At 45.9% G+C, this 13,966-nt stretch overlaps 1 protein-coding gene across 3 annotated transcripts in view; it reads left to right on the top strand.

Annotated features, from left to right (window-relative positions):
- samd11 (sterile alpha motif domain containing 11) overlaps positions 1-13,966 on the top strand; it is an 84,499-nt gene that overhangs the window by 55,891 nt on the left and 14,642 nt on the right. For all 3 annotated transcript variants that reach the window (XM_073469546.1, XM_073469545.1, XM_073469544.1), the window contains exons 4-6: positions 217-326; positions 7,910-8,002; positions 11,712-11,876. In XM_073469546.1, the coding sequence (XP_073325647.1) occupies positions 217-326; positions 7,910-8,002; positions 11,712-11,876 (368 nt within the window). The remainder of the gene's footprint in view (positions 1-216; positions 327-7,909; positions 8,003-11,711; positions 11,877-13,966) is intronic.

Raw genomic sequence — 13,966 nt, forward strand, 5'->3', positions numbered from 1 at the left:
CGGTTGACAGGACAGCCACTTGTAGCTGCTGTGTCTGTGTGGAGGTATGCATTTTTAGAGAGGATGTCGCTGTCTGGATGGAAGATTTTCAGGGTAAGCAGCGTGTGAAATAGTATGAATTTATGCACCGGTTTGGATTTGCGTTGTGGAATTAAGTTTGTTTGGGGCTGCTTTTAAATGTGTTTATCCTCTCTTTCCTGTGCGTGTGTGTTACAGTCGTGACAGTGACCTCTCTACAATCATCTCCAACCTGCACCACACCAGACAGCACGGCATGCCAGAGGGCCAGTCAGCGTCTGACCACAACACCAGTACTGGACACACAGGTAGGACCCCAGTGGTGTTTGTGTGTGTCTGTGTGTGTGTTTAAAAGTTTGTCAGGATGTCTTCTTTCTTCTCCTGCATCTTTTTCTTCCGTCACATCCAGGTTGATGATGTATCCCCCTCGACATCTCCTGTAACATATGTAAACGTTCCATTACCAACTTAATTCACCCTAATTTGTGTGATTGGGGGAATTGAACATAAGCTTATTACTCATTCCTTAACGTCGCTCTCAAGTTGATTACTTAATGTTCTTCCCACACTCTCTGCCACACTCCAGGATTTTTTTTTTGTTAAACCCCCTGTTTTAAATTACCTCTGAATAAATAGCTTTGTTTGCCATTAATCCAGTTTCATGTGAGCATGTGAGGAACCATGGTGTGTGTGTGTGTGTGTGTGTGTGTGTCTGTGTGTGTGTGTGTGCGCGCTAAGAGCTTTTTCTTGCAGCTTACAGACAGAACACAGACAGCATTTAATCACAGCTATTTGTCAAGTAGCTTGTATGGGGATATTGTGCAGCCATCAAAGACATATGGTTGTAAAACAGCCTCAGTGGGTATCACTATTCAGCGATCAACCTACAGGATTGGATGTCTCTGGGTTATTTGGGCCTATTTTTAGGACATAATTTTGTGTAATGTACTGTATCCTAACAAGGTATGATTAAAGGCAAGAATGCCTCGCCAGCAACCTGAACAAACTTTACATTATCAACACATTATCATATTATTGCACCGTATTTACTTTGTGTTTTTTTTAGTACTTTTTATTACCATTTTAATCTGATGTGTGAGTCACACTTAGGTCATGAGTTTTTTGGACAAACCTGAAGTTTGTCTCAGCTCTGATTAAGGGCACTGATTTTACAAAATGTGTCAGTCTTGTTGCAGGCTCTTAGATTATTTATTCCTCATCAAAATATTTGTCTGGACATCTTTTCTCAATGTTCTCCCTTGTGGAAGTCAGTCTACTATCATTTGTAGTCATTGTTATCAACGTAGAATATAATAGTTGAGATATTTTTATCTTTAAGATCTTATTTCTCTGTGCTGACTTTTACCAACAGGAAAAAAGTTTATCTAAGATTTTGATCCTGAAAAAAGAATCAGCTGAATTAAATACAGGCTACCATCAAATCCAAATGCTTTTTAAACAAATACATTTTTCACCTAATTAAAGAATAATGTGCTTATTTGTCAGTGAAGGCCCCACCTTTGCCCGGGGTTTGACCCTGTCTCTTCTTACACCATGAGCCAGAGGCACAGCCAGTGCCATAATCAGCCCAGCCCCGACACCTCCGCACCCTCTCTCTGTGTGCTCCTCTCCTCTGTCTGCCAGATTAATTGTCCATACGGTGCCTGTGATATCAGCCAGGGCGGGTGGGAGTTGGAGGGTATTAGACTGCTCAACAGCCATCCCAGCCAGTGTCTTAAACCCCGGTTTGGGACGGATTTCCACCCAAATACCGGCCTAATCAGCCGCTAAACTTAATGGAGAAATCAGAGCCCTGAGTAGTTATCCTAATGGAGGAGGACACAAGGGGATAGAGGTGGGTGGGCGGATGGGGGGGTTGATGGAGGAGGAGGTGTGAGCACAGTGTGGCCTAAGCCACAGGGGGTCCAAGACCCTTAAAATCTGTCCGTTTGACCATTAAAGGGAGAATTAACAGGGCGGCTCGCTCCGTGTCTGTAAACAAGTCCAATCGGATCAGCCACCGGCTTTAATTCTGTCTGCCAGTGAAATTAGACACACACAAACACACAATTACACACAAATGACACATAGTTATACAGATGCGTGCCCACGCAAAATCAACACAGGTTCAAATTTGCGTACAAATACATAGGTGGGTGTCTGAAGCTTTAGAGCAGTGGATTATTTGACTTTGAGATGGAGGAGACGGTAAACGCAGCTCGCTGTCTTCGGTATTGTGTTTACTCTGTTCTGTCAGTCAACCCTCCTTATTTGACTTATCCTCCAAAAATGTCTATCAATGAGCTGTGGATGGAGAGAAAGAGAAAGGAAAAGAAGGAAAAGTCTGCAAGAGAGAGACAGAGAGAGCTGCGGTGATGGAAGAAACATTTGGAAATGGAGAGACAGAGGAAAGAGAGATGAATGAGTGCGGTGGTGGTATCAGGGGAGGGCAGGCGGCAGCTATGGCGGCGGATGGCTGTGTGTGTTTGTGTGTGTGTGGGTCAGGAGGAAAGGGAAGCAGGCTTGCCGGGTCGTCTCTGCGCCGGAGTGGGCCGTTAATTAAATCTGAGGGACAGACAGGAGGGCTGCCTCCCTCCTTCTCTTCTCCACTCCCTCCCTCATTCGCTCTCTCGCTCTCCAGCCGCTGGCTATTCGGAGGCTCTATGAGAGGCGCAGGGGAGGGAGGAGGGAAGGAGGGAGGAGGGAAGGAGGGAGGGAGGGAGGGAGCAGGGGCGCCGACGCTGAGAGTCTGGCTGCCTGTGGAGACTGTAAACCGTGGCTCTGCGGTCAGACCGGAGACTCAAACAGGCAGATAAGGTGTTTTTGGACCGCCACACTCCCTCTCTCCTCTGCTCCCTGCACTCAGACTCCCAGAGGCAGTTACAGCCTGTCGGTGTGTGTGTCTGTGTGTGTGGTTGGGGGGGTTGCAGCAGTGGTTTGGGGCTTGAGCACATTTTTGTGTGTGTGTTTGAGCGTGCACACCTTTCCGTGTGTGGTTTTAAATGCCTGGTTTTAGATGTTTGCTTGCGTGTGAATCTACAGCCCAGCATGTTTGTGCAAGACCTTTTTTTCAAACTGATTGTGAGTGAGGATTGCTTTTAAAGTATTACCAGCCAGTTATTACATGATCAGCATAGAAAGGCGATATTAAACAAAAGTAAACACTCCAGGATTCCTGGATATAGAGGCAAAATAGGAAATGTGGGCTGTAAATATTTGAAAACGTCCCACTGCTTAATAGGAATGTAATTGTGCTGCTATAACAAAATGGTTTCTCAGGGTTGGTGTTCATTAAGGCATGCTAATGCTTCTGCCAAGAGATGAAATTCACTGATGAATAACAAGTTGCAAGTCTTTTTTGTGCGTTTGAGAAACAGTAACTCGTGTTTTGCGAGTGCTCTGCTTAAACGAGTATCCAGTTAGATAATTTACTTTTTAAGTGTTTGAGTGTCGTAGGCTGAAATGTGTTAATATCTGTACTCGTGATGAAGGAAAATCTTCAGCTGACTGAAGTTTATTCATTCAAGTTCATAAAAACTTGTTCTGTAAATAGTTCTCTTTGTCTTATGTTCAATAACGTTGATCTGAATCAAATTCATGCTTTTAGTTTAAGCACCACCCACTTCCGGTTCAGCCCCGCCCATTACGATTATGGATACGGATATAGATCATGGCATACTCACTGCTTTAGTGAACTTGAATGTGAAAATGTTAATTGCGTTAACAGCCTTTGATGACCTGTGACCTGAGCCTTGTTTTGTTTATGCACACTCTGGCATAAACTGTTGCCTAGCAAATAAGCAGAAGAAGACAGATGAAAGCTGGGATGACAGACACGGAAAGATTAGACAGAGAAAGCGGTACATTAAAAATGGCAGCGGATACCAGGTGATTAAAAATGTAGATATACTTCAAATTTCCCATCAGAAAGACTTCATAATGAGGTGTAAGTTATTTTCAGGCCAGACACACGGTTCATATAATGCACTGAGAGGTTTGCAGCCAGTTTATCTGACATAGAGTTTATATAAACAAACTCAAAAGTGAATGGTTCAGTACTATCATTTATCAGAGAATAATTTATGCTATTACAAATAAGATAAAGTAATTAGTAATTTACTTTTTCCAATTAACTATCATAATAAAGGTTGTCACAGCCCTGGACTTACTCTAAACAAACAAGTGTCAATGCTGTCTGAAACATCTTTTCTTGTGCAGCACCATCTGTCAGGATTTCCATTCTTTAGTTGTGTTATTTTCACTCCATCGTTCTTAAAGGATAAGTTCACCCAAAATGGAAAATTTAGTCATTATCTACTCAGACCTTCACAGCAAAACACAGAATTAGACTTGTTATAAAATGTAAAAAATAAAATAAAACTTAAAATAAGAAATGGCTCCATACGGCTTGTCCAGCATAATCCAGCATCAATCCGAAAATTGATTTGAGATGATGTGATTTACACCCTCTACGTGTGGTCGAGCTAATGTACTCACCTCAGATGGGGTGAGCGTTAATGCCTTTAGCTTAGCAGCTACAGTGAAGATTTCATCTTAAAAAAAAGGTGTAATTAATGTCATTTCAAATGAATTTGCGATCTCTGGGCCTCCAGAAACAGCTTTGCTGTGAAGCTCTAGAAATGTTTTGTGGACTATGACACTTCACTTTACATTTGCATGTTGGTGGGTAGATAATGACTGAAGTTACATTTTTGGGTGAACTTTTCCTTTAATGTCTCTCTTCCTGTTGAAAAGACATAAAACATGACAAACAGAGGAGCAGTGTTGCTGTGTGCGTAAATGTTCACGTGACGGCAGTGGCGCATCCTCCCCACAGCATGAGTCTCGGCACCTCTCTCCCCATCTCCATCACCCACCCTCATCCCCCTTTCCTCTCCCAGCTGCATCGGCCTGTAAGCCAATCAATGGCAGGGCTTTCAGGGCCGGCGGAGGCCCCGGCGCACGGAGGGGGGATCAATAAGTTATTAGCACCATTCTGTCAGCTGTAATGTGGAGATTGATCGGGGGCTGCGGCTGGCGGCCGACCCCGCGTCCCCGCCTGTCACTCCCCCCCTCCTTCTCTCCGCACAGCCCCCCTCCCCCCTCCCCGGCCTGATAAAGATGACAGATTAACGGAGTAAGAGAGGAATTAAGGAGTCTGGCTGTCTGAGCTGTCACCACGCTCCATGGGATGGAGAGAGGAGAGGAAGACGACTAAAGTTTGAGGGAGGAGAGGAAATCAGAGAGTGAGAAAGAAAGAAAGAGGAATGCTCCCCCTGCCTGATGGTTCACCCTGGTGGTGTCACATGAAAGCGAAGAGGTTTAGGTCCTGCTGTTTTCTCTGTCTCGGTCTGTCCAACGGTTTTCATCCCTCTTCTCTCTCAGCGGGAGGAACGGCAGATTGGGAGGAGGTTAACTAGCAAGGAGGAACTGAGGCTGAGGCTTGTGTGTTTAGGTCGACTTCTGAGAAAAAAGTTAGCTTGCAGACCAGAAATAGCAAAGAGAGCTATATCATAGCTCCTAATGCTTTTTGCACTTAATTACCACATTCTTTTGATGCTTAAAATCACAGCCTTGGAGCTGAAATAAAACTCTTGGCTCCATAACCACTAATTCTTCAGCCATATTAACAATCAGGTGATAGGGAAATGCCCCGGGTAGCAAACTTGACTGTAAGCGGTGTTAGTGGGAGTAAAAGGGTTAGCATAGACGCTAGCAAGAGCTCAGGGTTGGGCATTAAAAGGGAGCGCCGGTGCTCTAAGAAGCCCCATTTAATTGGCTTTAAAAGCTTTCCGCCCTCAAATCTCGGGCCCTCGGGCACTCGCTCAGGAGACGCAGTGTCTTGAGTGAGGTCGGTTCAAGAGACGACTCGAGTGTGTGTGTGTGTGTGTGTGTGTGTGTGTGTGTGTGTGTTTGATCATGAGAGGCTCTGGGTTTGGGCGTGTTTGGGAGGAGAGGGGGTTTAGCTAATGGGGGTGCTCTCTCTCTTTGTCAATATTTCACTAATAGGATAGATGGAGACCTTTTCAGTGAAAGAAATGCACTGAATATGATTTGAAAACAAGAAGAAAAACAGAATGAGAGAGGTGACAGAAGAAGTAGACATTGTGAAAGACAGTCACTATGTGTGTGTGTCCATTAGCGCTCACCTCCTCCCCTCACCGTCTCTTCAGGATGGCACAGGGAGTGGATCTCCTCAGGACCTGAGAGGCAACATCAAACACCGGATCATTAGTGAACCTCCTCCCTCTCCTTCTCTCTCCCTTTCTCGTTTGCTCGCTCGCCCTCTCATCAACACCAGGGCTCCTCCAGCAGCCCAACAAAATCCTCTGAGTCCCCTCTAAACCTCTTCTCTGTCTCTTCCCCCTCCCTGTCTATCTGTGTCTTGTTATAGAGAAGAAAGAACATAAGTTTGGGTGATAGGTTGAGGGTTAAAGGTCAGACTCCACTCCAGCTTCGCTCCTCCGTTGCTGACTGACCGCCAGTAGCCAAGGTAACAACAATATCAGGAGTGGACACATGACAGAAATCGCCAAATGTTGTTTGCTCGGGTATTGCGATGAAATTACGGTGTGTTATTTTTTCGTACTCCCTGTTCTGTTTACACATGCTGTGCAAATGATGAAAAATTGCTTTGTTGAAAAAGAGAGACAGAGGGAGAGAGGAACCATTCTCCTTGAGGGAAGGTAAAAAACAACGCCCCCCCACCCCCCACCCCCCATCCCTAAAAATACGCACCGAGAAAGTGAGAGAGAGAGAAAGCGGGAAGAAAGAGAAAGAAGGGAAGCAGTTGCTGCTGTGGCTTGGCAGAAACGGAGCTCCAGAAAAAGCGGAGATAGAAATACAGAAAGAAAAGAAAGAGAGAGAGATAGAGCAATGACAAACGGCTTTTTCCTTCCTGCTGGCGCTGCGTGCGATGTGCTCGGCATCCGCTCCCTCTCTTGATTAGGCCCGTATTGATTTGAGGTGTGTTTGAGAGGGGGGTTGGAGGTGAGGCGATTGGGCGGGAAGGAAGAGAGGGATGAGAGGGGAGGAGAGGAGGTGGAGGCAGTAGGGGGTGCTGTAATTGTACACTAGATGCTCCTCTTTGGTGGCAGGGGGGGGAACAGGGGAGGAAGAGGAGGGTGTTAATGGGAGGAGATACAGAGAGCTCCTGATGGGAGGAGGTTTCAGACGCAGCTAGAGGAGAGGAGGAAGAGGAGGAAGCAGATGGAGACACAAGAAGATCAGAAGTGTGTTTATGAGGGGAGGACAGCAACACGAGAGAGGGGGGGAGTGGCTGTTGTGGAGGTACAAAAACTAAAAATAATCATATGATATAGACATAATGTAGGCTGAGAGGGATTTCTCAAGCAGCTGAGAGGCTCTCGTGCACTTAAGTTCAGTCAGAGGCTTTTGTGCAAACATCTGGAAAAAGAGAAGAAAGGAGAGAGAGAGAGAGAGAGAGGAAGAACAGTGATAACACTTGAGGACAGACTGTTGGAAAGAGACGTTTGAGGAGACACAGAGAGACGGAGGCCTCAAACACACACACACACACACACACACACACACACACACACACACACACACACACACACACACACGTGACTGAGCCGGGCAGATCTGTCATCCATGGCGGCGCAGGCCCCCTCTCATTTCTGACAGAACAGGCACATCTCCAGACGCCCGTGGCTTCCTTCACTCGCTCCGTTTCTCTCTTTCTCTCCACCTATCACTTTTTTCTCTTTGGCTCCTTTTCTCGCTCCCTCTCTCCTAACTCTGCATTTCTGAAGCAGCCGCCATGTACACAGGTAGACGTGGAGCAGAGCGTCAATATCAGAGCTTTTACTTTGGTCTTTCTTTTTTTTTACCGACTGCTAACTCTCGCTATCTCTCTGTGTGTTTACAGATGACCTTCTAGGCAAGAGGAGAAGCTTCTCTCCCAACAGCAGCAGCGAGTGTCCCTCTGACAGCAAGAAGTCACGTAGCGTATCCCCCAAAGGTAAGAAAACGCAGGGTACGAGTGTGTTGTGATGTGCTTGGACGTGCATTTTCTGAGAGGATACGGAAGTAAGAATGTAGGAAAGAAGACAGGGTGAGTGAGCTGCAGATAAAAAAGAGGGAGAAATGAAGCGTTATTGGTTTAGCTGATGGTGTGTTCGGGTTAGTGAGGCGATGGGAACACCCACACACACACACACACACACACACACACACACACACACACACACACACACACACACACACTCACAGTCTCACTTTCTCACATACTTGAAGACACACTTCCATGCCATCTTTCTTTTAACCCATTCCTCTCTCTACATATTTACAGTTGCACACACATACACGAATTCGGGGAAGTCCGTAAAAGAATCCAATTTCCCAAAACATTGTATTAACCACTTATGGTACGGCACCATTAAGACAGTTTTAAGGCTCATTTATGCTTCCTTTAGGTACGAAAATAGATACGTACGATTAAATTATATAACCGTCACTGCCTATTCCTTCCATGCGTCCTTCACATTGGCGTGGATGTTAAGCAATACAACCACTAGGGGGCACAGCTAAGAGTAAAACCAGTCTTGCATATACCTCCATTTTTCCTTCACCACCGTCCAAACTCCTCCCGACCGTTCTGTAGTGACTGTTTGTCTCTGTACCTGGGTGAAGTAACATCATACAGATGTTTAAAACTTCTTACCGACTCACGTAACCTCTCCTCAAAAAATTCTGTCATGTGGTTGTGTCTTACTTGAACTTTTGGCTACACTGCCCCCCACAGCCAACAGAGGTACTGCCCCGTTTGTCCGTATCCGTAAGCTATTAGAAAACACAATAGCGTAGAGTAGGGACAGAAGGCTCCGTCCGTATCCGTATGTGTAGCTAGCGTAGAGCATAAATGAGCCTTTAGTTTTGTCTGTGAGATTCAGCTGAGATGGATATTTTGAGCATCAAAAATGAGAATCTGTGTTGCTCAAAGCATTGAGAAATGATATTTAAAACACTGCAGCAACTTTTCCGTCCATGTACAGTCACTGGATTACTCAGATCCATCAAACACTGCGCATGTAATCCCAATGAAAACTATCATTTAGAGAGCATGGCTGGTTGTCATCTCTGCGTTCCTCCAAACTTATACAGTAATATAATAAATAAATGATAAAATATCTTAGACAAAAAGCCCCTGTAAATAGAATAATCTAATTATAAATCCTAATAGATACACTTTATTGATACCATCTGCTCTCTATACGACAGAACAGCATAAATAATGGACCCTGAGAAGGCGCACCTTCCTCTGTAGCGCTGCAATCCGGTCGCCATCCTCTATTATTCATATCTCCTTCGTGGGGCGTGAAACCGGGCGCCCGGCTTGGAGCCAGCTCAGCCGCCGGGCCCGTCCCTCTGGGCTCCTGAGGAAGACTTCCTGACTGATGCATTATACAGCAGGCAGAACCGCAAAAACCAAGGGCAGCTCGCCGCACATCCAGCTTGAACAACATGCAGGCATACACATACAATATCAAATAGCTCATGAGTGAAACGTTCCTTTATAGTGGTTAAAGAATAGATAGGTGAGAGCGTGCGAGTGTGTCTGGACGTCAGATTGATTGTAGGGCTCAGCAGGAGCCTGCTGTTGACCTTTGCCCTCTGGGTGACCTTTGACAGACAGCAGCCCCGCCTGGAGCCTCTCTCTCAGTACTCATTCCTGGCCATTAAAGTCTTACTCAGACACATCCCGGCTTCTGAAAGATGCATGGGTTTTCGTGAATGTGTGTGTTTATGAGTGTGTGTTTATCTGCGTCTGTTTGTGTACTCAGACTGGGCTTCCTTTTAAGGCAAATGGGGGCTCGTGTGTTTTATTTCGACTTTGTGTTCTTGTGCTTGTGCAGTAAGGTTTTTGGATTTTAAAGCAAACAACCTCTGTATACGCCTTGTATATATTCTTCCTTTGCTGTATATTTGCATACAGGAGACAGATAAGAAAAGACTGTGTGTGTGTGTGTGTGTGTGTGTGTGTGTGCGTGTGTGTGCGCGCGTGTGTGTGTGTGTGTGTGTGTGTGTGTGTGAGAGAGAGAGAGAGAGTGCAGCCTGCTGTTCAGAGAAGTACATTTAAACCATTTCACCCCCCCCCCCCAATCCTGTGTCTTAACCTTGAGCTCTGTCCACACCCAAACCCAAACTCTGCACCTGCATGTGTGTTTCTATATGCGTGTTACATCTTCTTGTGTCCAAGTTTGGCGACAGACGCTATCCTTTAATGACTAATGCAGGTGGGGAAGTAGATTGAGAGAGAGAGAGGGGGTAGTGTTTGGATGGAGCCAGAGAGATTGGATGCCGCTGCGTAAATGATGTCTGTTTTTCTTTCTGTGTGCAAAGTCGGCACCCCCCGCTGTGTTTAGAGAGCAGCAAAACTTTAGACAGGCACAGACTAGTTGCGTGCACACACACACACACACACACACACACACAAACACTTGAGGACCTTGGGTGGATTAGCTGGAGCTCGGCGGTGGAGACAGAGATGCCTGCGTGCTTGCTTCCTCCCCCACCACCTCCACCTCCGCTCCTCAGCGCCACTCCTGCTCGCCTGCCCGGGGCCAGGCTCAGGTTTCAATAAGAAGGAGGGTGGTAAAAATAACCCCTGCTTTCTTCTGCTTCTCCCTCCTCCTCCTCCTCCTCATCCTCTTTCTCCCTCTTCTAACTCCCTAACCACCTCCCGTATCCCCCCACCACCCTTACCTTAGATCATGTTACTATTGACAGAGAGAGGGAGGAGGGAGGTCAGAGAGAGAGATTAAGTGTGGGGACTGACAGCTAGATAGATATCATACACCACATCATCTTCACAACAGCTTAAACACAGCACAGCAGCACTACACGCACACACACATACGGTGGAAGAAGCTAAGCCTTGTTTTTAAAGTCTTTTGGGTTGTTTATTGTATTAAAAACAGTCAAAATACTGTATAGTACAACAATCCAACAGAGTTCGTGCTAGGGTCAGGCTCAGACCATTAACAATGCATGCCTCATCCAGAGAGGTTTCCCGTCCATCAGCACTGTCTTCTTTATGAATGATCCGTGCACAAGCATGTTTCCTGGCTGATATTTGAGGAAGCCTGAGTGCAGTAATCAACAGAAATGTGCAAGATGGAAGGTGTGTAAACTGAATTCAGGGCAATTCTTTGCTCTGTGCTTACAATGACAAGAACTGCATGAGTAATACGCCTAAAAATACACCTGTCTCATCAGCCAAAATCACAGAATGTGACAAAAACAAAACCTGTTGATACCTCAGACGGCTCAAAATCACTCACATGAAATTCTAGTGTTTGGTATTTAGACCCTGATCTGATAACAAAAATATGCAAACTGCTTCCTGAGAAACAGCGAGTTGGGCTGAAATGTTATTTTTGGATGTTTGGACTACAACTTTTCCAAATCTCTGACCTCTGGCTGCAATTTTAAGCTGCCTAGTGGAATTGATGCGACTCCGTGCTTGAGGCAAATTCCTCACAATCATGACTGACACGGAGATGAATGTGGATGAAAACGTAAAGTAATAGTTTAATCTGCTAGAAAGATAGTTGAGTGTTCAAAAGTAATAGCAAGATGGAAGCCTACTAGAGTTTTAGATTTTATCACCTGATGAGTTATATTGACAGTCTCTGATTGGTCGTAATATAAGTGTCTTCTCTCTTCAGAGAACTCCCAGAGCCCGGTGGTGGAGGCAGGTGGCAGCCACGGCCACATGAGCCCTGAGGAGCACTACAGGCGCATGATGTCAGCGCTCAGCGAGCAAGGGTCCTACGAGGAGCAGCAGCAACGGCTCTACCAGCTGGCGAGCAGCATGGGTCTGCAGGGCCACGGTCAGTCCATCATCATCCTCCATGTCATCGTATTGGCTCTCAAATATCTGCACTGCACTCAGATTTATCATGTGACACCACAGTTGATTTTTACATTCAGAATAAGGTTTCCTACTCTACCAGTAAGAATTTACTCATGAAAGATCTAGAGGCACTTTTCCTTTATTTTTCTTTCTTTGTTTTGAAGTTACTTTAGAGTTAGTTTGAAGAAACTGGAGAAAAAGTTTCCTTTGGAAGCACTTCACCAGCTTCCTTATAAAAAAATCCCCTCTTCCATCACCTGTCACTAACTCGCTGAGATGCAGCGCTACTTTGTAACCCCAGAGTGTAGTGCTGTGCTCAGGGTACCATGTTAAGGTGTGCCACGCTGCTGCCATTGTAAAACCCCAGCCATGGAGACGGCTGACATTTCTATTTGCCGTGCTTGCCCACCCCGTGTCAAAGTGTCACTCAGGGTGATTTCTGACCACCATGGCTCTCCGTTGTTAACAACACCAGCAAGCCGTCGCATGCATCAACGCCACGATTGATCCGGGAGCTCTCATTGGCTGCCTGCCAGCCCTCTAAATCTCCCAACAGCCTGGAAACCTCCCAGTTTTTCTCAGTTTCTACAGACACATAAAATTTACTGGTTTTAGCTTAAGAGAATTGTAGTTTGATAGGGAAAAGGGAAAATGAGAAAAGTTGCCTCGTTTGGGTTTTATAAGTGGGCTTTTTATTCATTTCACTGTGCCTGCCATTAAATGTTAACCTTTTTCTCACATTTTTGTACAGAATGTAACATTAAGTCTCACCAGTTTTTATGAGCTCTTTCACAGTAGCATAAATCCGATCGATGCCCCGGCCGAATTGTAGTTTGAGCTACTTTTATTTTTATTTGATTAGTAATGATTTTTAATTGCTGGCTGCAAATCTAGGGGGCGAAGCCTATAAACGCTTTAATTGCCTTTTCCCCGTGTCTTAGCGGAGTTAGAAGCAAGAGGCAGTGCATTGTGGGGGTTTTATGGCCCAGGGTGCTGTCTGATCGCTGGCTTCCTTTCCCAGAAGCCTTGCTTGGTATGAGGCAGACGCTCTGGCGCAACACAGACGCACTCGCTTCCACATTCCAAATCGTTTGATAGTTTCCACACTATCCTTTATTCCGCGCACGTGCATTCTTCTTCCAAGACGCACTTTAAAAGCTCTCTATGTGCAGGAGAAGAAGAGAAGGCGGTAAAGAGAAACCAGGAATAGGAATAAAAAAACACCTGAGGGAAGAGGAAACAGAGACGAGGGAATAAATAACTTCTCCTGGGGCGAGAAATCAAGAAAAAAAACATACAAGTATATTAATGATGCTCAGGTCACACACACTTTAAAACACAGCTTCACAGTAAGATTTCCTTTTAGTGACGTGTGTGTGTTCATGTCCACTGCTGGGTTGGGTGCGTCGTCAGATCCTGTAAGCGGATGATGAGCTGCGGGCATCACAGGCTTTGCCAGCGCTCCCTGACAGCCAAGCCTTTGGTGTGGCTAATATTCCTTTTCTTCCGCACCTGGCAACTCCCTCCATCTATCCTGCCGACTGCTCACAAGTTTATGTAGAAAACTTATTTTAACACCACCTCCTCCACCACATCCTCCCAATCTCCAATTAACAGTTTGAGCTTGTGAAGTAACTGACACTTTCAGACACAAACAGTCTCGTTGGTGGGACAGAGGGGGGCGGCTGTTTTGTCTGCTGAGAAGCTGACGTGAATCACTTCAGCGAGAGCCCCTTGACATTGACCTGGTCTCCCTCCTGTGACCCCCACCTCCCTCCCTCCACCACCATCTCTACTATACATCTCCATCTCAAGCACTGCTTTTATACCCCCTCCTCCTCCTCCTCCTCCTTTTCCTTACCCCCACCTCCAACTTTCCCTTTAGCCTTGGTCCCCGCAGAGCATCCTTTCATGTGTTTGAAGTGTAGGGCACCGAAAATTAAAGTGTGTGTGCGTGAAAGAGGCAGGGGTGAGGAGGAACCCTGTGTGTGTGTGTGTGTGTGTGTGTGTGTGTGTGTGTGTGTGTGTGTGTGTGTGTGTGTGTGTGTGTGTGTGTGTGTGTGTGTG

The sequence above is a fragment of the Pagrus major genome, chromosome 7 (genome assembly GCF_040436345.1).
Source record: "Pagrus major chromosome 7, Pma_NU_1.0".
Taxonomy (NCBI): Eukaryota; Metazoa; Chordata; class Actinopteri; order Spariformes; family Sparidae; genus Pagrus; species Pagrus major.